Source organism: Piliocolobus tephrosceles, chromosome 9, assembly GCF_002776525.5.
Source record: "Piliocolobus tephrosceles isolate RC106 chromosome 9, ASM277652v3, whole genome shotgun sequence".
In the NCBI taxonomy this organism is placed as follows: Eukaryota; Metazoa; Chordata; class Mammalia; order Primates; family Cercopithecidae; genus Piliocolobus; species Piliocolobus tephrosceles.
In genome coordinates, this window is record NC_045442.1 from 1,188,448 (window position 1) to 1,215,369 (window position 26,922).

The window sequence follows — 26,922 nt, forward strand, 5'->3', positions numbered from 1 at the left end:
CGGGGCCTCCACACCCAGGGCCACCACGCCCGGGCCCGCCACACCCGAGGCCACCACAGCTGAGGCCCACCATGCCTGGGGCCTGACACACCGCGGGCCCACCACACCCGAGGCCCAGGCCGGGGCCACTGCCAGTGCCAGCCGTGACATGCCTCACGTGAGGAGGAAGGTCCCGGCAGGGCCCAGCACAGACGCTGCCTGGACTCGGGAAGGGAAAGCTGGGATCCCAGGGGTGTGGCTCAGGTGCTGGAAAAGCAATCAGGAGCGAAGGCTGGGAGATGCCCCCTCCTGCCACATGGAGAGTCCAATTCCCTGGTTATTCCCTGGTTGTCAACACAGTCCCAGGCAGACAAGGGAATCCATTAGTCACTGGGGCCACAAACCTCCTTCCTAGGGCCAGAGCCTGGCAACAGTGACAGCTCCAGCCTTCTCCTTCCCAATGGGGAGGTGTCCCCAGGAGCACTGTGGCCTCCAGGACGCTTGTGAGGGGATAGAAGACCTGGTCCTCTGTGGTGGGCGGGCAGAACCACCAGCCCCAAGATCAAAGGCCGACAGGCCATGGTGCCCTCCCCCCGTGTCGCCCTGTGTCCACAGGCCCTCCCAGAGCCGCCCAAGCTCCTCTGGAGCAGAGGCAAGTGTACCTCTGTGACCTCCTGAGCCAGCCACTGGCTCGGGCAGACCCTGTCCCCCAGCCTGTGCCACAGGAGAGGCGGGCAGCCCAGGCCTCGCAAGCTGCCATGGGCTGCACCGCCAGGCCCAGGATGGCACTTTCGGGAGGGACAGTGGTGCCGTGATCTGTGGCGGCAAGTCTACCATGGCGGCTGCACCAAGTGAGGCTGAGGTTGAATCCTGACCTTTCTCAGTGGATGGAAGCCAGTCGGCCCTGAAGATCGCCTCAGGCTCAGGGACAGCCCGGCCTCATGAAGCCTGGGAACCCCAACAACTTCATCTCGTTGAGAAATGAGCTTCTCTCTCCCCTCAATGCAGGGAGCAAAAGAGTATTCACAGTTAAATACAATAAAAACGAACCACAAAGCCAGCGTTGCCCCAAAATCTAGACACACCACAGGCAGCTGCTGAGGGGCAGATTCTAGTGCGTTCTTAAGGAATTAAGCCATCACCAAGAGAATGAGGATTTTTTCCTCCAAACCGAGACCCCCCTAAAGGAGATGATACTGAAACTCCTCATCTGCCCGACACCCACAGGCACATCCTACCGTGAACCGAATGTCCGCCGACACTGATTCCACAGACGCGGGCCAGAGGAGCCGCAGTGTCCACCCCTCCTGGGGGCCTGGAATTCCTGATCTGGTCACTGCCTCGGAGACGGTGGCCCCTCTGCTGCGAGAGCAGAGCCTCCTAGGAGGCCTGTGGGTGGTGGCGCACATGCTGGCCCCAGGATCAGGCCAGTTCCTACATACTCAGCGCAGAGTAAACCCTTGGGGGCCTCAACTAACTTTTCTCATCCAACCAGAAGAAAAACCACTTTAAAGCAGAAAGCAACAAGATGAACCCGCTCCTTGAGGCCACGACCCCCAGCCCCTCAGCAGGCACAGAAGCTCTGAGGGTGCACCTGTTCCCACAGTGGTGTCCGGCGGCTTGGCCAGAGCCGGCCACTCCGCTACCTCTGTGGCGGCCCATCCAGCCTGGCCCTTAAGTGTCGCAAGACACAGATCTGCAGGTGGAAATCCACTGTGGCTGGAGTCCTTTCTCTAACAAAAACTTCTTCTATTCCAAGGATGGAATTTGGGACCACACGCTCAGCCACGGTCTGCCTGCCCCAGAGTGAATGCACCAAAACCAGGAGGCTGAGACGTGGCCCCGGCTGGCCTTGGAGGGTGTCCTCAGCACACGTGTGCGCCCCAATCCTCATCACGGGTTTCCTGGGAGAGCAGCGTCTGGGCTCCAGTGAGGCTGCCTGGCAGCAAGCTTAGCAACGGGTGTGACCGCTGTGGGCTGGTCGGGGGGGTGTGAACTCAGCCACTGACTTTAGCAATTCAGAAGTTTTCTTCCCACACATGAGGAGGAGTAAGTCCAGTCTTGAAGAAAGTGCTGATTCGGAAGCAAACTGCCCCTGGCACTTTGCAGATATCCAACTGATACCCACGGGACAAATGAATGAATGAAGGGAGGGACAGAGCCTACAGCCCCAGGGTTAGGGTCCGGCTCTCCGGGGTCGGCGCGAGGGGCTCGCCCGCACTCCCAGGCCTGGTCCCTGCTGGGGCTGAGTGGAGCGCTGGTGGGTGGGCTTGAAGACACATTTTACCAATTTTTCATGCCCACCCCTCTCAACGTGACCCTGCGCCTGAGCTTTTATCCCGCTGACAACTTCATGCAGAAAAACACGCAGACCTCTGATAGCATGAAATCAGAAACAAAGGCCGGGGACAAAGGGGGCGCGGGGCAGGCGCAGGCCGGCTGGGTCGAATTTCAGCCACAAACAGATGTTGGTAGGAACATCTGAAAGGAAACTCTTGTAAAATAAATGGTCTTAAAAACAATGCCTTCGGCAGTTAAATAAAGGGCCAAAGGACGCAGGATGCCTGTCAATGATAAATCTCGGCAAAGAGGACCAAACCAGCATCATGAATTTTAATGATGGGTTTCTTGGCTACCAAGGGCCCAGGTTCACCATGGATTCCAGACACCGGGAAGGAAGCATCGGAGATGGGTGTCCCTCATGGTCCAAAACTCATCGGCAGGCACTTTTTGCTTCACGGGGCTGTAATTTATGGAAAGCTGTGCCAGTCTCCAAGACTTCCCTGAAGAACAGCAATGACTAAAACAGCAAAACCCTGCACGGGAAGCTCTGGCTGGACACAGCCTGACCGGGCGTCAGACGGGATGCAGTCGCCTTCCAGTTGGGGATGGCAGGCAGCGTCTGAAACTAATGGCCAGCAAGCGAAGCTAGGGGCGGCCTTCTCACTCAGGCCTGGGGCTGACTTCCAGAGGTGGTGGGCACCCTCTCTGCTCAGGACAAGGCGTGGTGTCACCTCTGAGATCAGTGCCACTGGGCGAAGGCCTCCTCCTGCAGGGCAGGGCTGCACATGCTGGCCCAGGTCGGGGCTGCATCAAGGGGAAAAGGCCTCCTCCTGCAGGCTACACCCAGGCTGGGGCTGCATCATGGGGAACAGAGTGTGTTCTCAGGGTGGAACTCTGAGCTCTGTGTTCACGCAGGACTCACCTGGATTCGTCCATCAGGAACAGAACAGGCACCTGTGAGGAGCACTTTGCCAGCTCTCCTTGGCCCCGTCTGATGCAGCCTGGCTCATGAGCTCTAACTAGTAGGTTCACAGAGCAACTGCCCCTCAGGGCTGTGGGCCCCGGGGCTGATCAGCGTCTGGGAGCGGGGCTCTCTCCAGGAGACTCGTGAGGACCTGTCCCACACAGCTTTGACCTGGCCTTCGCTCTCCCACAGGTGCGAGTGCCTTCTCTGTAAGTATGCATCCTTTCTGCAGAGGACGGCCACATCTTGGAAAGAAGCCATTTGCGGGTGCTGCAGCCAGCTGCAGTTTACATCAGCCATTGAGTAAAGCAAGTGGATGCGGATACCAACGCCCACCTTCATTCCAGGGTATCTGCGTCTGGGTGTGATGAGGGCCGGGGTTCTGCGGAGAGAAGAGCAGCCTCCAGCTTCATTCAGGGGTATCACTTCTGGGTGCAATGCAGGCTGGGGTTCCGCAGATGAGGAAGCTCTAACTTTCCTGGCACAGAGGCCGAGAAGCTCCTGTGGTGTGAACCTGCAGCGTTTGTCCAGCAGGAACCAGGCAGAGACCAACCACCTGTGGCCCACAGACACAGAGCTGACCGCTCTTGGGCTGTGGAGATCTGGCCAGCCCATCTCATGCTGTCAACCTAAGACAGGATGTGTCCCTTTCTTTCTTTATCTCTATTTTTATGTTTTTGAGACAGGGTTCTCCTCTGTTGGCCAGGATGGAGTGCAGTGATGCGATCATGGCTGGCTCACTGCAGCCTCGACCTCCGGGATGAAGCAATCCTCCCGACTCAGCCTCCTGAGTATCTGGGACTACAGGCCTGTCCCACAGTGCCTGGCTAATTTTACTTTTTTATCTTCCGTAGAGACAGGGACTCCCTATGTTGCCCAGGCTGGTCTTGAATTCCTGGGCTCAGTGATCCTCCTGCCTCAGCCTCCCACAGTGCTGGGAAGGCAGGCGTGAACCACTGTCCCTGGCCTTCTCCTTTCTTTGTCGGTGAAGTCTTGGGGTTTCTCTCCTCCCCCTCTTCCCCCTCCCCCCTCCCCCCTCCTTCCCCCTCCCCCACCTCCTCCTCCTCCTGGAAATCACTGTGATGTCAGAGAAGCCTGACCCTCGGGTGGTGAATGCTGGGGGCGAACGTTGCGGACCCTGTGAGTGGCTCTCACTGGAAAACTGACCAAAGGCACAGCAGGAAGAAACTCGCCAAGTCCCATCCTTCTCTATTATCCTGTAATTTTTGGTTAAATTTTAATCACAAACATGTCTAGAAATAAAGAAGGGTTACACACGGAAGTTCCATGTAGCCAACCTCTAGCGGCAGTGATGAAAGGAGGAAGTGGAAAAGGATTTTCTAAAAGATGGTTCACAACGAAAGGCCGAGTACTTTACACAGGTTTTCCTTAAAACAAGTTAATAGGAAATCATTACGTTTTCAATGTAAAGTTCTTGAATGACTCTAGAAAACAGAACTGACTCCCGGGCACAAACATTTTCTATACTAACAATAATTTCCCTAGCAATGGTGAACATGAATATAAATCTGTGATCCAGGATGTGGTGTGCCACTACATCAACATAACGCTTGCCCTGTGAAAGGGGATTAACTAAGAGGCTCCCACCGCTACTGCCCTGAATGTGCCTCAGGGTCCGGACCACTGCTCAGAATCGAGGGGGCAACTTTCGTTACAGTTCAGAAAACTACACAGCCCGCTGACAAACCAGCACGTGGAAGTTCCAGGTTTACTATCAGGTCACTGCAAATTGGCAGAGATAATTCAAACGCTAAGTTCTGACAAACGCCCCAGTCCTCTGGACATCCACCTGGAGACGCACTGCTGGTCCCGTGGGGTTAGCTATTCCTTGGTAACTCACATTATGGATGTTGGTGCAGGTCTCAGACATCGCTGTGGAGTGGGAAAGGAGGACAACCAATCACTTCACAGGCGGCCCTGAGGTGCAAGTCCTGGCTTTAAAACCTGCTTCATCCCGGGGGCGCCACGGAAAGTGCCGAGGAAGCCGCACCTCTGGAATCCTCTGGCATCTCCGTTGGGGTGGACACAGGCGGCACCCCCGAATGTCAGTGCTCATCAAACATACACAGGCCAACGGCCACACAGGGCAGAGACAAGGTCCCCAGACCCTAGAAGACGCCCCTGCTGAGGCCCCTGGGCCCTGGCAGGGGCATGGTGAAGGCCTCGCAAGCACTACATCCAAGTGGTGATCTTTGGAAATAGCACACATCATCTCAAATTAACTCGCAGAGGCTCCAGACTCCTTTCCTATGGCACATGCGTGTGCGGCTTCTTGGAAGTGAGAGGGCGGCTCACTTGGCCCCCAGGGCGAGGAGGGCGAGGAGGGCAGGCGGAGGCCAGAGAGCGCTGCATCCCCCTCTGGGAGTGGCTGAGGTCAGGGGCTGGTGCTACAGCCAACACCCCCACGTATGCTGGTGGCTACCAGGACCTATTAGCACGCAGGCCCACAGGGCAGCAGCTGCGCCCTCCAGGCTCAGCAGGCTTTGGGGATAGCAGGTGCAGGGTCATGATGAGTGAACCACCTTCCCGCTGTCTTCCGTTGGCATGCCTCCACCACAGGCCCCACGCAGACTTCTCCGGAGGCTGGGCCTGAGCTCTGCAGAGGGACCCCAGCCGGACTTGGCATGGGAAATGTGTGGTGAGGGCGGCAGGCACCAAGGACCCTTCCTCAGGGTCGCGCTCCCGTGCTCAGTCCACAGCGAAGCCAGGGGAGACGTTCTGCACAGTGTGCCATGGTCCAATTTCCTAGCTTTTTAGGACCAGGGTGGGCACCAGACACAGAGAATGACCATCCCGGATGGAATTTGAGGAGCTGAGAGCCTGGCATGCTGGGAGAGCTGCGGGGCGGTGTTTGCTGGGAGGGCTGCGGGGCAGTGTTTGCTGGGAGGGCTGCGGGGCGGTGTTTGCTGGGAGGGCTGCGGGGCGGTGTTTGCTGGGAGGGCTGCGGGCAGGCCCTCAGACACTTCACCGGCCTCCCATACTTTGACTTCCCAAGAGAAAGCTCTTCTGGTGAACTCCATCTTTTCAGAGGTCTTCCTGGTGAACCCTAGACCCCCCCGAAGGGGGACCCATCCCTTGACAAAAGCGCCCACCGCGAGGCCCTGGAGCACCGACCTTGTTGCGAGCCCCAGGGCCGGGCAAAAGGCCCTGCATCCCGAGCTTACGGGGTGCAGAAATGCAGCCAGTGAAAGGCGCTGTCGTGGGGAGATGCTGGCGTCAGCGTCGGAGGCCTCGCTCCTCTGTGTGCACTGTCTGTGGCCACCCAGAACAACACCGTGCCATAAAGACTCTTTCATGTCCTCTCCCAAGGTTGCTCCCAGACTCCAGCAGCCTGGCAGGCTTGGACGTGGCGCGCATGGAACGGGAGTGGCGCCCACTAACTCTCACGCCATCGAGAGCTCAACAGACTTTCTGGGAAGAAGGCGGCGGGTCTCTTTCTCAGGCTGTGTCTAGCACACGCCAGGCACCCTCTGCCGGGCCCAGGGGTGGCTCCACAGGACCGGCCCTGCCCGGTGGCAGAAGCACCTGTTGTGTCTCTCGGTGGCTCCTTCCGGATATCCCTGGCCTTCCACTGGCACGGCTGGATGTGGGGAGAGGGATGTGGCAAAGGGAGGGGGACGCAGGGCACAGAGCTCAGCCCTCGTCCCAGGTCCCTGCGTGCTTCTCAGAGCCACTGATTGCTAGCGGGGGAGCCGGGCGTGATGTGTGAAGGAGGAGGGACGAATGAGGCTACATAGTGTCTGGGGTCTCCAAGGTCTGCTTTGGCACAGGAGACCTGCTCTGTGCCCTACCTTTCCCACGGGTTTCTTTGGCACAGGAGACCTGCTCTGTGCCCTACCTTTCCCACGGGTTTCTTTTAAACCAAGGGCAGGCAGAGGAATTTTTAAATAAAGTATGAGCTCATAAGAAATACAGAAAAGTGCACTAACGATTAGTGAACACACTACGGATTATGAATCAATTACGAATGAATCCAAAAACAGTTCCTCTAACAGAGTTCTAGGATAGACTGGAGAAAATGCCACTATGTCTTTTAGTTTTTGTCTTCTTTTTCTATAAAATGAGAAGATTTTTGGCATCAATCTACCAGTTGAAAATATTGGATAATATTTGCAAAGTGAACTTCCTGGAAGAAAATCCCCTACCTATGAAACCTAACGTCATCACTATAATTAAGTATAACATTTTATTTTCAGTTGAGGTCATAGGCCCTATATAGAAACAGACCAAATAAAAGTATCTTTTTAAAGAGAAAAATTACAAAATAAATTTAATGATTTAAATTAGTGATTCTGTTGTTGCCACTGCTATTTTACACCAAGACTGGAATAACCAGGGAGTGAGCCGAGCAGCATGGTTTAGCTCACATGCCCTCTGCAGGCCCCCACCGCCCTGACCTCCACCCTCAGGGAAGGGCATCCCCGTGGCCCTGAGGAGCTGGCAGAGAGGCTGCCACTGGCCTGCCTCACCATCCAGAGCACGCTGGGCACATGGCAAGGGCAGCGCCCCACTGGATCTGCATAAGGTGTGTCTGCACACTGGGTCCCAAGGTAAGATGAGAACTGGACAACGACTAATGTCCGCCCACGGCGGCAGGAGGACGCGGCTGCGCTAACTTTAACCCTCGGCGGCAGGAGGACGCGGCTGCCCTAACATTAACCCACGCAGCAGGTGGACGGGGCTGTGTGCATCTTTCCATCCATGCTGCTCTGGAGATGGTGCTGAGGGTCTGCAGGAGTGTCACTCTGAGCCAGGCTTTCTGGGGGTCTATGGGAGTTAGAAGGGACCATCCCTGCCACCTGCCCTCTGGATGCACATTGTGCCCATGGTGCCACACCGAGTCCGCTCACGGTTGCGGGACGGGCCAAATCCTGAATGGTGCAGGGTTTTGGAGGGCTGCCCCGACTGAGGCTGATGCAGGAACATCACCAGGCTGAGGAGTCGGCCGCCATCCTCTCAGTTTCTAGGAGCTCAGGCCTACCCATACACGGGGCTAGCAACAGCTGCACAGTCGTCCCCGCCTGTCACACCCGATGGGAGCTGCCAGTGGACACAGGGGCCCGGCCTCTCCTGCCCACAGCCCCACAGCGCCCACTGTACCCACGGCTGAGGGATCAGGGGCAGAGAGGCTCAACAAGGCAGCCGGTAATCAGATGAAATCAGAACTTCACCTGGAGCCTGGCTGGAGCCAGAGCAGCCGGCGGGACTCAGAGGAGTCTGCGGGGCTGTGGGGAGCCATGACAGGTGCGATGTTACCTATTGGCTGACAGCTGCCCCTCCTCCCAGGACGCAGTGCACACTAGAAAGAAGGATACCTGGGTGCCAGGAATGTCTGAGGTCTGGGCCTAGGCTTATGCTGCGGGGCAGGCTGGCCTCAGCCGCTCTTGCCGGCCGTAGTCTCCACTGAACAGTAGACACGGCCTTTGAGGCAGGTGCTGGGATCCTGCCTCACAGGCAGTGGTGGGACCCTCCCTGGTACCCTTTTGAGAGCTGTGTTCTGGGAAGCCCGGCTCTCGGGGTGTCTCCTCGTGACGTGAGCCTCTCTCCGAGGACGGCTCCTTCTGGATGTCAGCGCCCCCATGGCCATTCCCCTGCAGGCCCAGTTGGCACCTGACCATGTACCTGTCAGTGATTGGCAACTGGTTGTTAAAAACGGCCACCAGCCTCCGAAGACGCATCCATCACCGTCACTGTCAGAGAGGTGATGGACGACAGGTGTGGTGTGTGGTCGGGGCGCGCGGAGCTGGGTGCGCCTGGCACTGCTGTCACTCTTTGTCACCACGGCCAGCTGAGCGCCCCAGCTGCCAGTTGCCACCACGCGAGGCATGCAACACACCCTCTCAACATCCCAGCAGCAGCCGGAGCCGCAGGCTGCATCACTGACTCGTGTGAGGATGCACAGCCCTCTTAGATGGCACACGACTGGCGTGTTTCACGTGTGTGGGTTTTAATTACAGCTTCCATGGTGCCAGATCTGATTCCAGTATCGTTTTTTCAGTTCTGCTCTGTGAGCATGTCTGCATTAATCTGCATCTGAAACACAGGAGGCTGGGCATTCCCAGGGGACAGAGTCTCTTCACTTTGCACACAGAGCCTCTTTCACAGGCTGGTGTGGGGCAGGGCAGGACTCCCAGATCCGATCCCTGCAACCCTCCTGCCACCAAAAATCACAAGCAGGTCTCTACCTCGGGGTCTGAGAGCCTCCAGGGCCACCAGGCTGGTCCTCCTCCCAGAAGCCCTGTCCCTGGACTCACGGCAGGGCAAACCACCTTGTATTTAATCTGCTGTTGCCAGCCCGGCTCTGCCTGGCCTCCCATTGCTGTAGAGATGGATTTAATTAACCTCTGACGAGTCTTTCCAGCAAGCCTGCCACTGAGGGCACCAAGGAGGCGCTGTGAGCAGGCAGAGCAACGTGGTCGGCAGTGAGCGCAAGGGGACGACTCCACCAGCCCGGGACCGAGGGGGCAAGGATGGGATGCTGTGGGTGGGAGCTTAGCAGTGAAACCAAAGCCAGGCCAGCCATGGTTTCTGAGAGTCCATTAAACTCACGTGTCCCTTTGCACCGACACCGCCCCAGGGCGCCCGTGCCACCGGGCACCACTGGCCCCCACCGTCCCAGGGCGCCCGTGCCACTGGGCACCGCCGGCCCCCAGCCTCCAGCATTCCCAGAACACTCCATCAGGCAGGACGCTCTGCACTGTGAGAAACACGGATGACGCTCTGCACTGTGAGAAACACGGCTTCCTGATGCGCTCTGGCTATGCACGACTCCGCCACTGTCCACGAACCTTCAGAACTGTGTCTGCTTACTCTGACCCTGGGCAATCTGAAAACCACCCCAGTGGAGGCCAGGTGTGGCCTTTGCCGGCTCCCACAGAGCCAGACTGCAGGTGCCAACGTGGCCTCTGAACATGGTGCCAAGACGGGGGGTTGTGGCGGGTGGGGAGGACCGGCCTGTGTGGAGCCCACAGGGCTTCACTCTAACCCATGCTGCTGTTTGAAAGAAAGGCTCAGGGGAAGGAAAGACAGGTGCCTGCTCCACACGGCTGGGGAGCAGATAACACTTCTGAGGCCTCTGGGAGGCCCTGCCCACCTCCGTGTGGCCTCCTCCGAGGGGCTCACCACACAGCTGTTCTGCCAGGAGGGAGGGCAGAGTGGATTTCAAGGACTGACACCCACCCCATCCAGGCCCCAAAGCTAGCTCCATCCGAGGACCCTGCAAGACACTCCTGCTGGCCTTTGACTCCGACACTCCCTCTCTTTTAAAACGCAGATGCTTCTAGGAAGGCGGCAAGATGTGCACAGACACTTCGGGGGGAAATTGTTCCCAGGCAGGTGGGGCAGAACTGAAGAGAGGTGGGGGAGGCAGCCACCAGGCAAACCCACTGCCCCAGGCGCTCCTGGTGCCCAAGGCCATGGTCTTGAGGGCAGGCAGTACACGGGTCCTGGCACTGGGTCCACATAGCAAACACACAGGACACGCCTGCTGGACCAATGAGGTGCGCACAAGGCAGCCAACAGGGTGACGCTCACCCGCTCAGAGCCTCAGCCACCCACAGGCCTGTGTGAACAAGAGCCCACTCATCTGAGCAGCTGGAAACGCTGCGAATCCGCGCTCTGCCCAGGCCACGCTGAGCGACTCCAGGCTCCAGTTCCTCCTGATACTTCCCAGCTGCAAAGGAACCGGAGGCCAGACCACAGCGCAAAAAATGAAAGCGGTGCGAGGAAAACAAGGCCCTGGACCACAGGGATTCCTCATCCACTTTTCATCTCAGAAAGGAGAAGTGCACAGCCTCAGGGAGCACCGAGATCACTGGGCAGTGATGGTGGCCACCTCCGGGTGTGGTCCTGCCAGGCCAGTCCAGCCCAGGAGTGAGGTTAGTCACTGCATCTACGTCACACGAGAGCATAGCCGGCATCTCAGGTGCATCCTCAGCGATGCGTCACTGGAGGCTGCACGGGCGAATGGCACTGTGGGTGGCACGGACCGAGCCTGAACCCTGACCAGAGGTGCATGCGCAGCGCCAGTTCCCAGCCGCACTGAGCCTGGTGCCAGGCAGACATGAGAAAGAGACACTGCCCGGGCCCTGGGCCTGACTCACAGGTTCTGTGTGCTAAGGAGCTCCCAGGAGACTCGCAAGTCCGGGAGAGCCCAGCATCTGTGTGCTAAGGGGCTCCCAGGTGACTCATAGCTTTGGGAGAGCCCAAAGGATCTATCCTCTGTGGTGCTCCCATGCACTCCTGTCAGTTCTTCATCAAAAAGCTTCATGTGGAAGGAAACTGGAATAGGGACATGCCACAGGGCCAAGTGGAGATCGAGCCTGTTCACATGCAGAGGCCGACATCGGCCCGTTCACACGCAGAGGGAGGTGGCATCAGCCCGTTCACACGCAGAGGGAGGCCAGCATCAGCCCGTTCACACGCAGAGGGAGGCCGGCATCAGCATTTAGCACAGCCCAATCTGGTGCTGGCACGAGGGGTCCCCAAACACCTGCCCTCAATTCCTTGGTCCAAGACAGTCTCAAAGAAAATTCACGCAGAATTTTCTTTGGTTTCCACAAAATTTCTATGAAATGTTTTAGTCAGAAACCCTTTTTAAAAACCATGCCATGCCAACTAGCAGATTTTGATTTTCCGTAAGAGGTGCTTAGATGGTATTTTAAAATTCAATAATCTACCTAATTGGCACCTTAACTAACGCAGCTGCAATTAATCACCACCAACCAAAAAAACCTGGTCATTTTTCAGTGAGATTTATTTTTAGATAGGGCTTTCAAATAAACGCTTTCTGTGCTAGCGTTCAGTCGACCACGTGGTGGGAGAGTCCCTCCAGCACTGCCTGCTGTCCTGGGCTACACGGTGTGCCCCCAAATTCATGTCCACCCAGAGCCTCAGAATTGGGGCCCTATTTGGAAATGGGGTCTCGCAGGTGCAACTAATTAAGGATCTCAGGCTGCGACATCCTGGGTGAGCCCTAAGTCCGTCGACTCATGTCCTTACAAGGAAAGGCCACATGAGGTTGAAGGCACAGGCAGGGGTGATGTGGCCACAAGCCAGGGCCACCTGGGCCACCTGTGGCTGGGCGGGGCAAGGAGGGGTCCCCCCTGGAGCCTCCAGGAGCAGCATGGTGCTAGGACACCTTGATTTTGGACGTCCAGGTTCCAGGACTGTGAGAGAATAGCCTGTGGTCCTCTGAGCCACTGCCGCAGGAATCTCCCCACACAGGGACAGGAGACTCAGTGCGTGGGAAGGCTCCGCCTGCACATTCCACGTCCACTGAAGAGCAAACAGAAGACAGGCCGTGACCCTCCACGTCTGCAGCCCACAGGGAGCGACATGGCTACGTGGAGGTGCCATGCAGCACTGAGGGGCCGCAGGTGACCCTGGGGATACCGCCCCTGCCCTGGGCCTCAGGGTCCTCCCGGTGGTCAGTTCCAGGGTCCTGTGACTCCTCACAGCCTCCAGCCCTCAGAAAATCCCTGCGGCCATGGGATCCATATGCTTAGCTTCAGGCCAGTCACTGCACCAAGGGCTTAGCTCCTGTGAGCTGTGGAATTTTACACACAACTGATGACTGCGTTGACGATGCCAGGAGGGAAAAGAGGTCCTTATTCCAGAGGTGTGGCCTTCCCTTGACTAAAGAGTTCTAGAAAAACTCTACACTATGCAGCATTTCCCCCTATTTTTCACCAGGCTCGCTTTACTTACACAGTAAACTGTGTGCAAAACGCAATGAAAGACTTTTGTCAAATGAACAGCCATGTATCCACAGTCTTAAAGAGCCACGTGGGCAGGAAAACCCTCCAAAAACTAATGCAAAGATCTTACACACTTACTGAGTAAACAGTCCAGTTTAAAACTACTCATTTTTCTTCCCATTCCTTTTGCAAATGGCAAACGATGCAGAACAGTAAGACCCACGTCTGTCCAGGGTGAGGGCATTGTGAGCCAGGGCCTGGTAACTGCGTGGGCAGCCGCTGTCGCGGGCAGCGTCCTAGAGCCCAGAGACCAGGGTGGCCGGGTGTGTGAATGAGCCGTGGTGGGTGGAGGCCTCCCTGCTCCCAGGAACCTGCATCGCCACTGCCTGGGGTGCTGGGGGCTCCCCTGTGTGGCATCTACGTCTGTTGGGACATGGGGTCCGATTCTGGTGCTGCTTAGAAGGGCACCAGTTCCTTTGCATACGGAACCTGGATTTCCCACGAACGCCCCAGGCATGCCTGGTGATAATCACAGAATCACAAAGCACACACGACTTTCCTTCTGCCAACTCAAGTGAACACCGAGTTCTGCACCGGAGGAAACCCTCACCGGAGGAAACCCTCGCCAGAGTCAACCCTCGCCAGAGTCCAGCTCCCTCCCAAGCTGATCGCGGGCCTGGAGAGCCCCCACTCCCAGCAGATGCACCGGAGCGTCAGCCACCGCCTCCTGTGCTCCCTTCCTTGGTCCCCTCCTCATGTCCAACACCAACAAATGGCACCAGTGAAGAAAACCTGCTGCTGAAAACACCTGTGTCTGCTGTGGGGCAGGGACGCGGTCACTCCCAGGGGCGTCTGATACGGGACAGGGACGCTGTCACTCCCAGGGACGTCTGATACGGGACAGGGACGCGGTCACTCCCAGAGACGTCTGATACGCGGGGGGACGTGGTCACTCCCAGGGGCGTCTGATACGGAGGAGGGACGCGGTCACTCCCAGGGGCGTCTGATACGGGACAGGGACGCGGTCACTCCCAGGGGTGTCTGATATGGAGGGGGGACGCGGTCACTCCCAGGGGCGTCTGATACAGGGCAGGGACGTGGTCACTCCCAGAGGTGTCTGATATGGAGGGGGGATGCGGTCACTCCCAAGGGCGCCTGGTAAGTGGGAGGGGCGCCTGATATATGGGAGGGACACGGTCACCTCCAGGGCCGCCTTCTCTGTTCTCCGACCTCTCACCTGGGGGAACCCAGGCCCGACTCTTCTCTGGGACTGTGCAGGGCTGACCACGCTACGCTGTCCCACATGAATGACCGCCATGTCTGCCAGACAGCATGGGGGAGACCCCACCCAGGACCCACCTCAGGGCTGTGGTTCCAAGAACGGGGATGCACTGGGAAGCAGCTGGGCCCAGGCTGGCTGGATGGCAAGTCCACGGGAATGTTCCTCCCCAGCGACAGCCCCTGCACTGGTGGAAAATCACCTGGTCTGGACTGTCCTGTGGAATAGCCACTAGTCATGCAGCTCTACCAGATCTTCATTAAAATGAAATGAAATGAAAAATTGGGTTCCTGGGCTGCCCTCGGTGCTTGTTAGCCACATGTCCTAGTGGCTGCTGCGGGGGCAGAGTGGGGGCAGCTTGTGGTCAGGCTCACAGGAGGACACGCCAACGCGGGTGGGACTTCAGGACGCCATCTGGGTCAGCCAGGCCCACAGGAGCTCTGTCGGGTTCCTGCTTACCGTTCCTTTGAGAAATCCGCTTGGGGCATGCAGAGAATTTCCAGGAAGACCGCAATTTTCTTTCCCTTCCTGACTTACAGTCACCTCTGACGCTTAGACTGACAGGCAAGCCCCACATCCACTGTCTTGACAAGCCACACGCAGGAGCTGCTCTTTCCACTCCCAGGACACCTCTCCACAGAGCTGAGTGGCTGGGGCTGCAGAGCGGCCACGGAGCCTGCAGACGGGGCGTGAGGGACAGACGTGAACTGTCCTGCAGCAGGCGGTGCCCCCTTCCGCGCTGCCCACACGGCCCGGCCAGCGTGTCCACCAGCCCACCCAGCTGTACTGGGTCTGACACCCAACTCGCCCACGCGGCCCTGGCAGGCAGGACACCAGCGTGACGGGGGTGGAGGCAGGCTGGTGGCAGTGACACACCCCATGGAGCCAAGAAAGGGGCCTGGCCAGTCCAGAGCAGAGGAGCTGAGGCAAGACCAGGGGGTGGCGGGGAGGGCCCTGCAGGGGCTGAGGACAGGGCAGATGGACCCACGCTGCTGGGCTCCATCTAAAACCAGCCACTGTGGGGGAATAACAGGAAAAACAGCATTTCAAGCAACTCCTTGTCTGTTCCAGTTACTGTGGATGGAAAAGTGACAAAGAACGGAGACTCTTCACTTCCTGGGGACGGAAGCCGGTGAGGCTTACGGTGGCGTGGGCGGCTCTCACACAGGTGTTCACTGGCCCTGGAGTGCTCCACCAGCCTCCCACAAAGCCGTGGCCTGGAGGTTCCTGAAGCTCTTTACTGACTCTCAGGAGAAAGTGGCCGTTTCTGCAAAACTGTTTATCACCAGTTCACAAAGTAAACAGCCCCTTAAGCACAGCCATTAGAACTCCCGTCCTTTGTAGTTTGATGTTGAAAGTTAAGCATGAAGAGGCTGCCGTGGAAGATCTCACTGGTTTGTCAGTGATGGGAATCTTGGAACTCTGGCTTCAGGCCAGTGCCCTCCCCAGCATGGCCCTCTGCGTGGACCCCTCCAGCAGGGCGGAGGGCTCCTTTAGCGACGGCCTAACACGAACACGGAGGACGGAGCACAGGTGGGGGCGAGCATGGTCTTGCTTCTTCCTGGGGAAAACGTGGGCAGGTCCCAGACCTGAAACCGGAAGGTCCGGAGAATCCACGGAGGCCTGGGAGGCAGCTCCCGCTCTGCACCCACCTCCCTGGCGGCGTCCAGGGTACCGGGGCCATCTAGGCCTGGGCAGGAGCTACTGCCTGTGTGAGAGGAGCTCTTTAAGAAACAGGGCTGATCTTGGTGATCAGAAAACACTGCTGACAGTGACCCATGAGGGCTGAGGGCTGTGTGTGAAGGCGCTCAGGGTGGCCAGGGGAGCAGGCCAGGCGACGCAGGAGAAGATGAGGCAGACCCCAGCCGGCTCCCGAGGCCCCTGCACTGTCCTCCCATCATGCCGCCTCTCACGGTCACACCCACACACAAACCCCGGTGAGGTACTTTCTGCCTTTTCTGCTCAGTAGAAAAAGGAAAGCTCTGCAGTCCGTCAAAGGAGTCACCCAACGCCCCACAGGCCCCGGAGTCCAGGCCCCCCATGCCTGCAGAAACCAGAGCGGCCACGCAAGCCCCACAGGCCCCAGAGTCCAGGCTTCCCATTGCCCCCCATGTCTTGCAGTCACACGGCCCGGCCACTGGGCCTAGCAGCTGGCTCCCTTCACCAGGGAGGCTCCCATGGCTGTTCCAACGCATGCCTCACCACAGCTCTGACCCGGCCAGGACCGGCTGCCCTTTACCGTGACATTTGCTCTACCAGGAGGAAAAGGCCCTTTCCAAGCTCCCTGACCTTTCCCCAGTTGCTGGGCGCCTGGGATTGATCAGCTTGGTCTTTCATGGGCTCTGCTTGCTTTCATCCCGGCCACCCCTAGTCAGAGCGGGAAGTACTTATGTGCACTGTGGACTCACTGGTTCTCAAGTAACAGATTAGAAATGAGCTCGCTCGGAGACGTTCCAGAGCTGCGGGAAATGCCGCTTCTAGCCCCCTGTGGCTTGGCGGAGGTGGAGGAGAAGCCTCCGACGGGGCCCAGCCTCTGTGGTCCCCGGGCCTTGCTCCCATGTCCCAGACAGCATCGAATGCAGGGAGGGACATGGATTCGAGCAAGGATGGGCACAGCCCCCGCCCTCGAGCCCATGCCCAGCCTGCGGGATGGCAGGTCAGAGACCGATCCATTCGAAAGCCTCTACGAGGAGAAAGGAAGCGCAGCAGCGGGAAGTAAAGGACTTCGGGAGCCCTGCTGGGGTGTGTGTGCTTTAACTACTCCATGGGCTCCAAGCCCACCGCATGCAGAGGCCCTGCCTTCCTCCTCCATAGCCCGATGAAGCAAGGCCTTGACCACGAGTCACTGAACATGTAGGCACCACCACCAGCCAAATGTTGACACACAGGCATGCGGTGGGGCCTCACGGCGAGGTGCTGCCAGCTCAACTCAACAGAGGATTTCAGCGGCACTCATTTCTGCCAACCACAGGAGACCTAGAATGGTCAAAGCCAGCTCAGTATGTCTTTCAGAAACAATGTCCTGCCACTGTCGGAAGATGAATACGTGTGGTTGTTTGGAACTGGAGACTAAAATGGGAAGATAACAGCCTTGGGGACCGCCGTATCCCCGTCCGACTCACCACGGCCCTATCCGAATCACGGTGGCCCTGCTGTGGGCCGTTGGCTCACGCCCAGCACCTGGAGGAGCCACCAGGGAGGCTGAGGGCAGCAGGGTCCGGGCGGGTGGGCAGCAGGTGCTCCACCATTTCCCACAATCCCCTCTTCACAGCTGCCTGGGAAGTGGAATCCCAAGTCATGAAAACTGGGAGGGAGGACCTAGAGCACAGAGAAACGTCGGCCTTTGTGCTGAGCCTCAGGGCCCACCTTCTGCTGCTGGCACCTTGGTGCCCAAGCTGCTGGTCCCGGCCAGCCCAAGAGCACACCCAGGAGCACCCGGGACCCCTGAGTTCCCAGAGGTCAGGCGGGTCGACGACTCATTAACTGACAGAACGACGACTTTGCAGACAGAAAAGCACAATGTTTAAAACGGGCTCTGACAGTTCCTACGTGTGTTATGAGGAAAAATCGCTGAGATCAAGTTGGACCGTGTGAAGGAGCCTGACAGTCTGCAGAGGCTGTGGCTCTGTGGGCATCGAGGGGGCGGCACTGTGGCGGCACTGCAGCAGCTCCTCGGGTGCCGACAGCAGAAGCCACAGGGCACAGCCCCGCGGCGCTGCCACCCACCATCTGGCACAAGCTTGAGGGCCCATTCACCTCGGATTCCAACACAGATCCCTCTGCCGACAGCAAAACGTGCTTCTTCATTGCAAGGTTTTGGCTTCAAAAGTGCATCCCGGGAGGTGGACGGCATTGAAAGTGCCAGTAAGGGGCCACGCTCCTTCCACTGTTTTCCTCAACAGGAGCGAGGCAAGAGACCAGGGCGGGAGGGACGCCAGCACCTACCTCCACGACAGACTTGGAATCCAGCCGGAAGTTGAAATCGCCAAATACAAAGTAGGAAACCTTCTCAAATCGCTGATCGATGATTCTAGAAAGAAAAAGAGGACTTGTTACCAAGGTGGCTGAAGCTGGCCAGCACTCCCGCCCGGCCCCGCGCCCCTCCACGCTCCCCGTCTGCACTCTCTCTGCCGCCTGCTCAAGGGGAAACTCGGTGGTTGCTTCTTTGCACGCCCAAAATTCAGCTCCGAGAACACCCCCAACACAGGTCCACTGAGCAGCGCTCAGCCCTCGTCAACACGGACACGCATGTGTTGCCAGCGACATCGAGAAAGAGGAAAGGCAGAGCCTCAGCCGCGTCCTCACCCACTGGGCCAGGGCAGCGTGAGAGCCTCACACGTGGAAAACCACAGCTGCCCCGAGAAGGGGAAAGGGCCGGACAGGATGCCTGAATAATGCACCAGAGACCGAATAATCTACCGCAGAGCTCAGGAAAGGCGGGAGGGAGACAGACGGGAGGAGGGACAGACAGCGAGAGGGAGATGGACGGGGAGACCCGGGCAGGAACCAAAGCCCCCCCGTCTCTTCTCAGACAGGGATGTTCCCTCAGACCTGTTTTGAAGGTTTACCATGATCCCCACGCAGACATTTCAAAGTGAGACGGTAACAGTGGCTGCATATGTGTGTATATTTTTAGCCAGGTACAGCTTTCCTCAAGAAAAAGTCTTCCTCATATTTTAAATCAATCACAATTCATTTCCTAAAGGCTTCTCTACTGTGGCTTCCTAACTTACAGACACAAGCCTGTAAAAAGATCTCAGAAACTGCCAGCTCACTCAAACCCCAAATCTCCCCTCCGCAACTCCAGTCAGTAATGCCGTGAACTGCTTGCTTTCGAGGAGAGCCAGGCACTCGACCCTCCTGGTGTGAAAGCAACACGAGAACCTTCACAATGTGGCCTTGGCCACCGGGACCATCAGAGGAACAGAAACGTGTGATCTGTAGACAAAAAAAGGAAACACTCCGGTTGCCAAGTTTCTTAATTTCATAGCCCAGAGCCAGGTAGGGCTGCCCGGGCAGGGGGCAGGCAGCACCGAGGCTGCCCGTTCAAGCATACTGCATTTGGAGGTGGGTCGTCATTTTTTTCCCAAATAAACTCAGGTTATCAGCCAGGCGAAAGTGGGAGCTTCCAATCAGGTTAACTGCAGGTGTGCACTGCCGTCCAAAGGAGGGGAGTGCCAGCCCAGGTAGGTCACTGCTGGGAGCACTGTGCCCTCCTGGAGCTGGGGACAGGGTCATGAGGGGCACGGGAGGGCCCACTGGGACAAGGCCGGGAAGCAGGGGGCCCAACCAATCACTAAGTCAGCCTTTTCCAGCTTGATCCATCCGCTTGAGAAGTAGAAGAATCCACAAGTGAACAGACGGTCTCCCGCTTCCCAATCCTTACGTGGTCCTGTTCTGCATTGCCCGGCCGCTGCTGCTGACACCTCCACCCTCGGGTTGAAGAGCCAAGTGGCCGTGAGGCGCCAGCTGGGGCCACCGCTGGCCGCGGACCCGCCCTGCACCCTCCAGGGCCTTTAGGCCAGAGCGAGGGAGGACAGAGCATCTGTGCAGGTCACACTTTCATGACTGAGTGCAGGTGGAATCAACACCACTTTATTTCACTTTTGGCTATGCAGCGTGGGAGTTCATTTCTGTCTTAACTTGCACACCCTCAATATTTTTAAATCTACATATCGAAATTTGCATTTTCTCCTGATTTCACCTGTTCACAGCCTGCTGTTCTCTTTGGTTCCTGGCCTTTTCTCTTTGAATTCCAGGGGTCTCCCCGTGAGTTCTGGAGAGTAACCCCCGTCTGTGGAGAGTAACCCGCATCTGTGGAGAGTAACCCCCGTCTGCGGAGGGTAACTCTTGTCTGCAGTGAACACGGCATGCGCTCCTGGCATCCTGGGATCGGCCTTTCCGTTTTGCCCGTGGTGGCTTCTGTCAGGCAGAAGTTTTAATTTCCATATAGTCACATGTATCAGTTTCCCCTGTGGCTGAGATGCCTGCCCCAGCCCCCACACGGGCACGCAGGCCCCACCTTCATCTTTATGGCAGAGTTTTAAGGGTTATCCTTTAATCCATGCGGAATTACGGTGTAGAGCAGGGATCTAAGTTTATCAATTTCCCAAGTGGACGGTCAATTGATCGGCACCACTTATTCAACGTGCCCTGTCTTCCCACCAAGTCTGTATCACGACACAACATTCCCAGCGGGTCTTTTTGAGACAATCTATTCTTTTCGGCAGATCTTTTCGTAAAATCAATTCCTGCATGCTTTTAATTAATACAACTTTTTCTAGGGAAGTCCTTCTTGTTGACAGTTCTTTCAAAAATGGTCCCAGCTATTTCATGCTCCTCTTGCCTGTTAATTGCTAGAGCTTGGCTTGGCAAAGCCCACAAAAAGCTTGTTTATCTTTTTAATTGGAATGCCTTCCATTTTACGTTAAGTCTCAGTTGTAACAAATTTCATCTATTCTAGTGTGATTTGCTTAAACGAGCCCCAAGCTCTGCCCGGGAGAAAGGGAAGCGCTTCCTGTGTCCCGTGAGCACGGAAAGCTGGGCGGGTGCGTGGAGGAAGACAGAGGGCCCTGAGCTCTGAGTCCCCAGGAAAGCAGCAGCCCGGGGCATGGAGGCTCCCGAGGGAGGGCGGTAATGCCCACAGGCCAGCGGGCAGGATGCAGCCAGCCAAGCCCAGGGGTAGGCGAGACCACAAGATACCAAGCCGTCCCCACACGGTCAAGCACCTGGGCCGCTGTCATAGGAGAGGACGTGGCCGCACTCAGCTAAACGCACAGCAGAACCCTGACGGAACAAACCTGACTAAGTCCCCCAGCACGGAGAGAGAGGAAACGCAGCCTCCTGGGCTGGCCCTCACTCCACTGACCGAGTTTTCTCTCTCAGGACTCTGGGGTGCTGCCCTCACAGGAGGCCCTGCCCAGGCCTGGCTGCTCCTGCTTCCCAAGAAAGCCGCCGGGCGACGCATCACGTGGGCCTGCAACGCCCTGGAGACACAGCGTCATCGTCCTGTCTGGAATCCTGCAGGATCATCATTAAAACCCTAAACTGGACCACACTTCCTCACCCTGCTCTGCTGACAGAACAGCCTGAGCCCATTAATAACCGCAGCTGCCTCTAAAGGGCGCACGGCGGCCGCAAGACGAAGGGGCTGTCATGGCCGAGGCAATCACCTGAGTACCAGCCCCGCTGCCCTCCCAGAGCTCACTTTCAATTTCAATATAGTGCCATTTGGAGCAGGAGAAAAAAAAAGAGTTGTTCTAAAATTAATTACCTTGTCAGTAGCTATTATGATTAAAACGTAGGCCCACATCAATATCATGTGCCTAATTCAAAAAGAGAATTACAAGAAGAGCCATAAAAATCAATTTTTTAGGCCTTGAAAATGGTGTCTCTCTCTGTTTTGACAAGTGGTCTCATTACACGACGGAGGCACTGGGAGGAGGGGCTGCCTCGTCGTCCCATCAGCTGCCCACCGCGAGGGCGTGGGGGGCTCGTCCGCAGTCTCCAGGACAACTGCGACCTCACGACGCTGCAGAGTAAAGACGTCGGGAGAGTCCCGGCTTGAACGTTCCGAAACACGTTTCCAACAGCGGGTGCTTCCCTAACACAGCAGCGGGAACCTGGCGCGAGGCTGCCGGGGCCTGGAACACTGTGGGAGACCCCACGGTGACAGGGAGGCGGGAAGACAGCGTCATCGGCGGTCCCACTGGGGCCCTAAAAAATATCAGCCTCGCATGGGGCAAGTTTTTTTTTCCGTGGAGCTAGTGCAGTGTGGGAAGCAAACCGGCCACGAGACACTCATCCTGTCTCCTCCAGGACACCTAACTGTGCTAGGAGTTGTTTTTTTCTTTCTTTCCTTTTTCTTTTTTAACCACTGAAAGCAATGGTAGCTGAAACCTTTGGTGCTGTACTTTTAAAGGCCTAGGTTGTATACAATTGGGAATCTATTAAAGTTGGTTTGTTTCTCTGCTATGGTAGAGACCACATTCTCTGATCAAACAACTTTACATAAGCAAAAACATCAACAATATAAAATTACTAAAACTACTGAGAATATTTTAGAGTTACTTAATCGCTTAAAAGTTTCTCTTAATAATCATAAACATCTCATTGCATGGTTCACCGCAGATGTATTTAAGCCACTTTAAACAAACTCATCCCCCCAAAATAAACACACCAGCCTGTTTATTTTTACTTTCCTAGAAACTGCTGGACTATGTTGCCTGACTTCACTTTTTACTCCACCCACCATGAGCTCTGCTCCCTCGCCTCCCCCAGAGCCTCAAGCCCTCAGGGTGAATCTCCCAGCACCACAGAACCCGGCAAGACGGCTGCCTATGGCACGCCCAGGCAGAACCCAGGTACCACAGAATCTGCAAGACAGCCAGTCTAAGGCGCCCCCAGGCAGAACCCAGGCAGATGGCCGGACGTGCTGAAGCAGTAGGGTCAGCCTCAGGGCTGGCAGAGCCCCCAGAGTGCCTGAGGCAGCCTGGCTGCTCACTGGGTGGAATCACAGCAACCACTGCCCTTGGGGAAGCTCCTTGACAACCCACTGATCCCCAGTGCTGCACCCAAAGGCCCCCGACTTCCCCACCCAGTAAGTCCCAGCCTCAGAGCCCCAACCCTTTAGCGGCCAGCACCCGAGGTCACGGGGTGGGGGAGGGAGGCGGGGCCCTGATGTAAGACGAAGGGTGTCCTTGTAAAAGAGGAAGACACCAGAAGCTCTCCCTCCCTCCCTCCCTCCCCCACGAGAGGACGCAGTGAGAAGGCAGCTGTCTACAAGCTATCACCAGAACCCGGATCTCAGACTGAGAACTAAGGTGGGCTGTGAAGCCCTGCCACAGAGTTGTGTCGCAGCGGGTGGGGCTAAGATGGGCCCCGGGCCTCAGTCTCAGGGCTGGGGGCATCCTGGGCCCCAGCGGCATGTGCCTCCTCAGTGTCTGGCACCTTTTAAAGCCCACACTCCCTTCGATGGGTCCATCTCCACATCAAGTGCTCTTGGGCGGGGTTGTGCGGGGAGCCCCGTGCAGGGCGGCAGGAGGGCTGTGCAAGGCTTTCCCTCGGCAGCCACCGCTCTCACACTGTCCACATGGAGCATCGCCGTTTTACTTTTCTTTTTCTCACTCTGAGACCCACCCTCTCAAATTCTGCTCGGACATCGCCATAAACCACCAAAACGTGCGGCACAGAAGTGCCTCAACCTCCAGGACCCCCACTCCTCCCCAGTCAGCAGAAAACACACCACCAAGTGCTGAGATGCCAGTGGTGACGCTGGGGTTCAGGGTGTGGAAAGGACCAGCGGGAGTGGAGACACACGGCCCCCATGGCCCAGCACAGGCATTGTCCTGTCTGCCACCGAAGGGCCGGAAACCACCCAAATGCTCTCCAGACGGCTGGCAGCGAGTCCCATGACCGAGCACCATGGCTGGAGGTCGCGGAGATGTCCGGCAGACTCCGTTCACATGATGCTGAACGCGTTGGTCATAGGCACTGACATGTGTAAAGACATAAACCACACACACGTCATGGCAATGTTGACACTTGCCTCCATGCTGGCACATAATAAAAGTACCGAAACATCCGTCCCTGTGTCACAAGAGGCCAGAAAGCTGCAAAGGAGTGATGGGTGCTGAATTCAGGCTGATGCTGGGGGCCAGGGTGGGGTTCAGGACGGAGGACGGGGCACCTGCGGGTCCACATGGCTTGTTTCTTAAGGAAAGGAAACATGTGGAGAACGTGCAGGGTGCGTGGCCGGGTGCAGGTGTTGCCCCTGCATAGCTGCACCACCTTTCTCGGCACTTGACTCTGTGTTCAACAAAATAAAGATCGCAGCCCACGGCTCAACTGAGGCACAGGCGTAAGGGGCCCCTCCTGCCGGGCAGCAGCTGGACCAACCACGCCCCGGAGAGGCTAACGTGGGACAGAGGCAGCGGGCTTCACAGCAGCGGAAAGGCAAAGGGCACAGGCTTGTGCTGCCAGGAGTCCCGGGCATGCGGAGGGACACCACAGGGTGCCTGGTGGGCTCCGCAGACCCATGACCTCGGCCACCCTGAGGTCACCAAATCTAAGAGAACCTGATCAGGACGAGCCCACGACCAGCAAGAACCTGTGAGCTGTTCTCCGAGGCCAGCGGGAGTGTGAGGAGCGCGAGAGCCAGCCCTGTGGCCAGGAGCACTCAGGGTGACCCAGATCTTTAGTGCCGAGTTTGCCTTTGCCTGGAGACGCAGCAGCTTTTCTTTACTGGCTTCACGGCAAGGCAAGTTCTGGGAACGTCTAAAGAGAAACATTTAGGTTGGGGGCTCTTTGAGCGGCTGACAGCTAACTGATGGCCCTCCATAAAGCCACAAAGCGGGGCTGGGGGCGCGGGCATCACATCGCCTCTCCCTGGGAAACTAATTGCTTGGAATTGTTCAGAAGAACATTATTTTTCTGGCAATCATTTCCTTTGAATGCCCAAAATGAGCATGAAACAACTCTTTAGACTGGACATAAAAGTTAAATGTCCCAATGTTGATCAAATTAACTTCAGCGCCATGACAATGGACTGTATTTGTGAGAAAATAATGGGGGGACAAAGGGGTGTTTTATGCCGAGATTTCACAGTTGTAATGTAAAATGTTTCTGTTGAACTAGGCTAGGCCACATTTCAGAGGGGAGACAAAGAGTCCTGTCACTTATGGGAAAATCTCCTTCCCAGCTGAAAGCTCAGGAAGGTTTCAAGACGCACCAGTGGATGGTGCCTAGGATGGCTGGCGTGCACCTCTGGCTCCGCCCCCAGATGCCCCCCAAGGGCTGACCTCTGTGTCCAGGAGAGGGACCGGGGCTGCCCCCAACATGGGCTGAGTGCTCGGTGCCTCCCAGAGCCACACAAGGGTGTGCACGGCCCGGCCTCGCCCAGGGTCCAGGACCCCAGACTGGCACAGATGCCGCCAACACCAGCCCAGAGCCTGGTACTCTTCACTCATTCGGGATTTGTCTTCTTCTTAAACTTCTCATAACAAGAGGCTGACAGCAACAATTTCAAAAATCACACACAAAAAAGTAAAGGTTGGCATCTGTGATAAGAAGTCCGGCAGAGCCCTGGCCGGCAGCCCTGTGACGGGTGTGGTGGTGGCAGGCACCCGCAGCACTCGCCTGGGGCCGCTTCTGAAGACTTGAACGCGGAGTTTGTCTCTCAGTTGTTTTACAATCATCTTCCTACTCTGGAGTGATTTTAGGTTTAGAGGAATGGTGTGAAGCTCCTACTGGTGCCTCTGGGTTTTAACGCGGCTGGGATCCTCCTCCAGAGCTGGGAACCGCCCTCCCTCCTTGGCCCTGCGGCCGCAGCTGATAGGGACTCCGACCTGGGAAGCCGCGCCGGGAGATTAAACCAGGAAGAGGCTGCAGAAGTCGCCTCGCTGTCTCCCTGCAGGGCAGACAATGTGCGCCCGGTTCCCAACGCCCTGAATGGGGCCCCGTTGGTGGCAGCGTCCATTCAGAGTCTGCGCGGCATTGTCCTGCCCGATCCGCACAGCAGAATGCGGTCTGCTGGTGGCTGCCAAGAGGTTAGCAGCAGCGGTGAAAGGGCGGCCCATTGTTCCCGACTCCGACAGAGCCTCCCTTTGTGCTGCGCGGCCCGCCCCACGCCGCGGAGGTCCGGATCTGCGGCTGGCTGAGCGCGCCACAGGAGCCATTCATGGGAATGCAGAGACGCAGAAAAGTGGCCCAAATGCCCAAAGGCTGCTTTCTTGAGGCCGCGGAGCCATGGCAGCAAGGGGCGATGACACATTTTAATGCCGTGCCATGCTGACAACCTAACCGCTGTCACCAAGACCCAACAGCAGACACGGCAGGGCCCTCCCTGCTCCGGGGCTCCGTGGGAGGTCCCCGAGACGCTTGGGGCCTGGAAGCTGAGGGCTGATCAGGCAGGAAGAACCGCGCCGCTCCTGTGGGTGAGGCCCTTCTCCCTGGGCGACTGATATGCTGTCCAGGGAGGGCGCCCAGGGCACAGGCGGTCATCAGTCACTTTGTGGCTGACAAAGCCCCAGGCCCCCATCCCCCACCTGTGCTGCTTCCCCACAGTGGGCGGTCGAGAGCACAGTCCCCGGGCTCAGACCTGTCCCTGCCTCGGTATCAGTGCCAGCTCCAGGGATACCCGGGAGGCCGGACAGGTCCCCTGCAGAGGGCGTGGCCGTGCACAGGGCGGAGGGCCGGCCTCAGAACGTGGCCACGAGCACAGCAGCACCCAGGCCCCGCATTTGCCACCCCTCTTCTGCGACCCGGCTAGTGGCAGGGAACCAGGGCTCCAACACTCTGGAGACAGAGGTCAGGGGCGGTCAGAGGGGATAAGGGGCCACGACTTAGGGCCCTCAGCAGGGGCCAGATGCAGAGGAGAACCAAGGTCATATACCTGCTAATAGCAGCACACGGATGGGAGCCCACCCTAGACTCCTTGTGCAGAGCCCTGTGGGGAACCTGGGAGGATCGTGAAGGCAGCAGGCAAGGAGCCACGCAGGTCACACTCACCACAGCAGCAGACAGAGCCAGCGCTCAGGAGGGGCCCTACCAGCTCCAGCTCCCCCTGGAGCAGCACCCGCTGGAGAATCCAGCCTTCCACCCCTTCCTCAGGATGCACAGTGTTGAGCTATGACAGGTACACACTTACGTGCACACGCACCTACACCTGTGCACACTCATACACGTGCACACACCCCCAG

The 26,922-nt window shown here is 57.4% G+C and overlaps 1 protein-coding gene across 2 annotated transcripts in view; it reads right to left on the reverse strand.

Moving 5' to 3' along the window:
• Nucleotides 1-26,922, reverse strand: part of INPP5A (inositol polyphosphate-5-phosphatase A) — a 229,944-nt gene that overhangs the window by 32,705 nt on the left and 170,317 nt on the right. For both annotated transcript variants that reach the window (XM_023185783.2, XM_023185784.3), the window contains exon 9: nt 18,170-18,254. In XM_023185783.2, the coding sequence (XP_023041551.1) occupies nt 18,170-18,254 (85 nt within the window). The remainder of the gene's footprint in view (nt 1-18,169; nt 18,255-26,922) is intronic.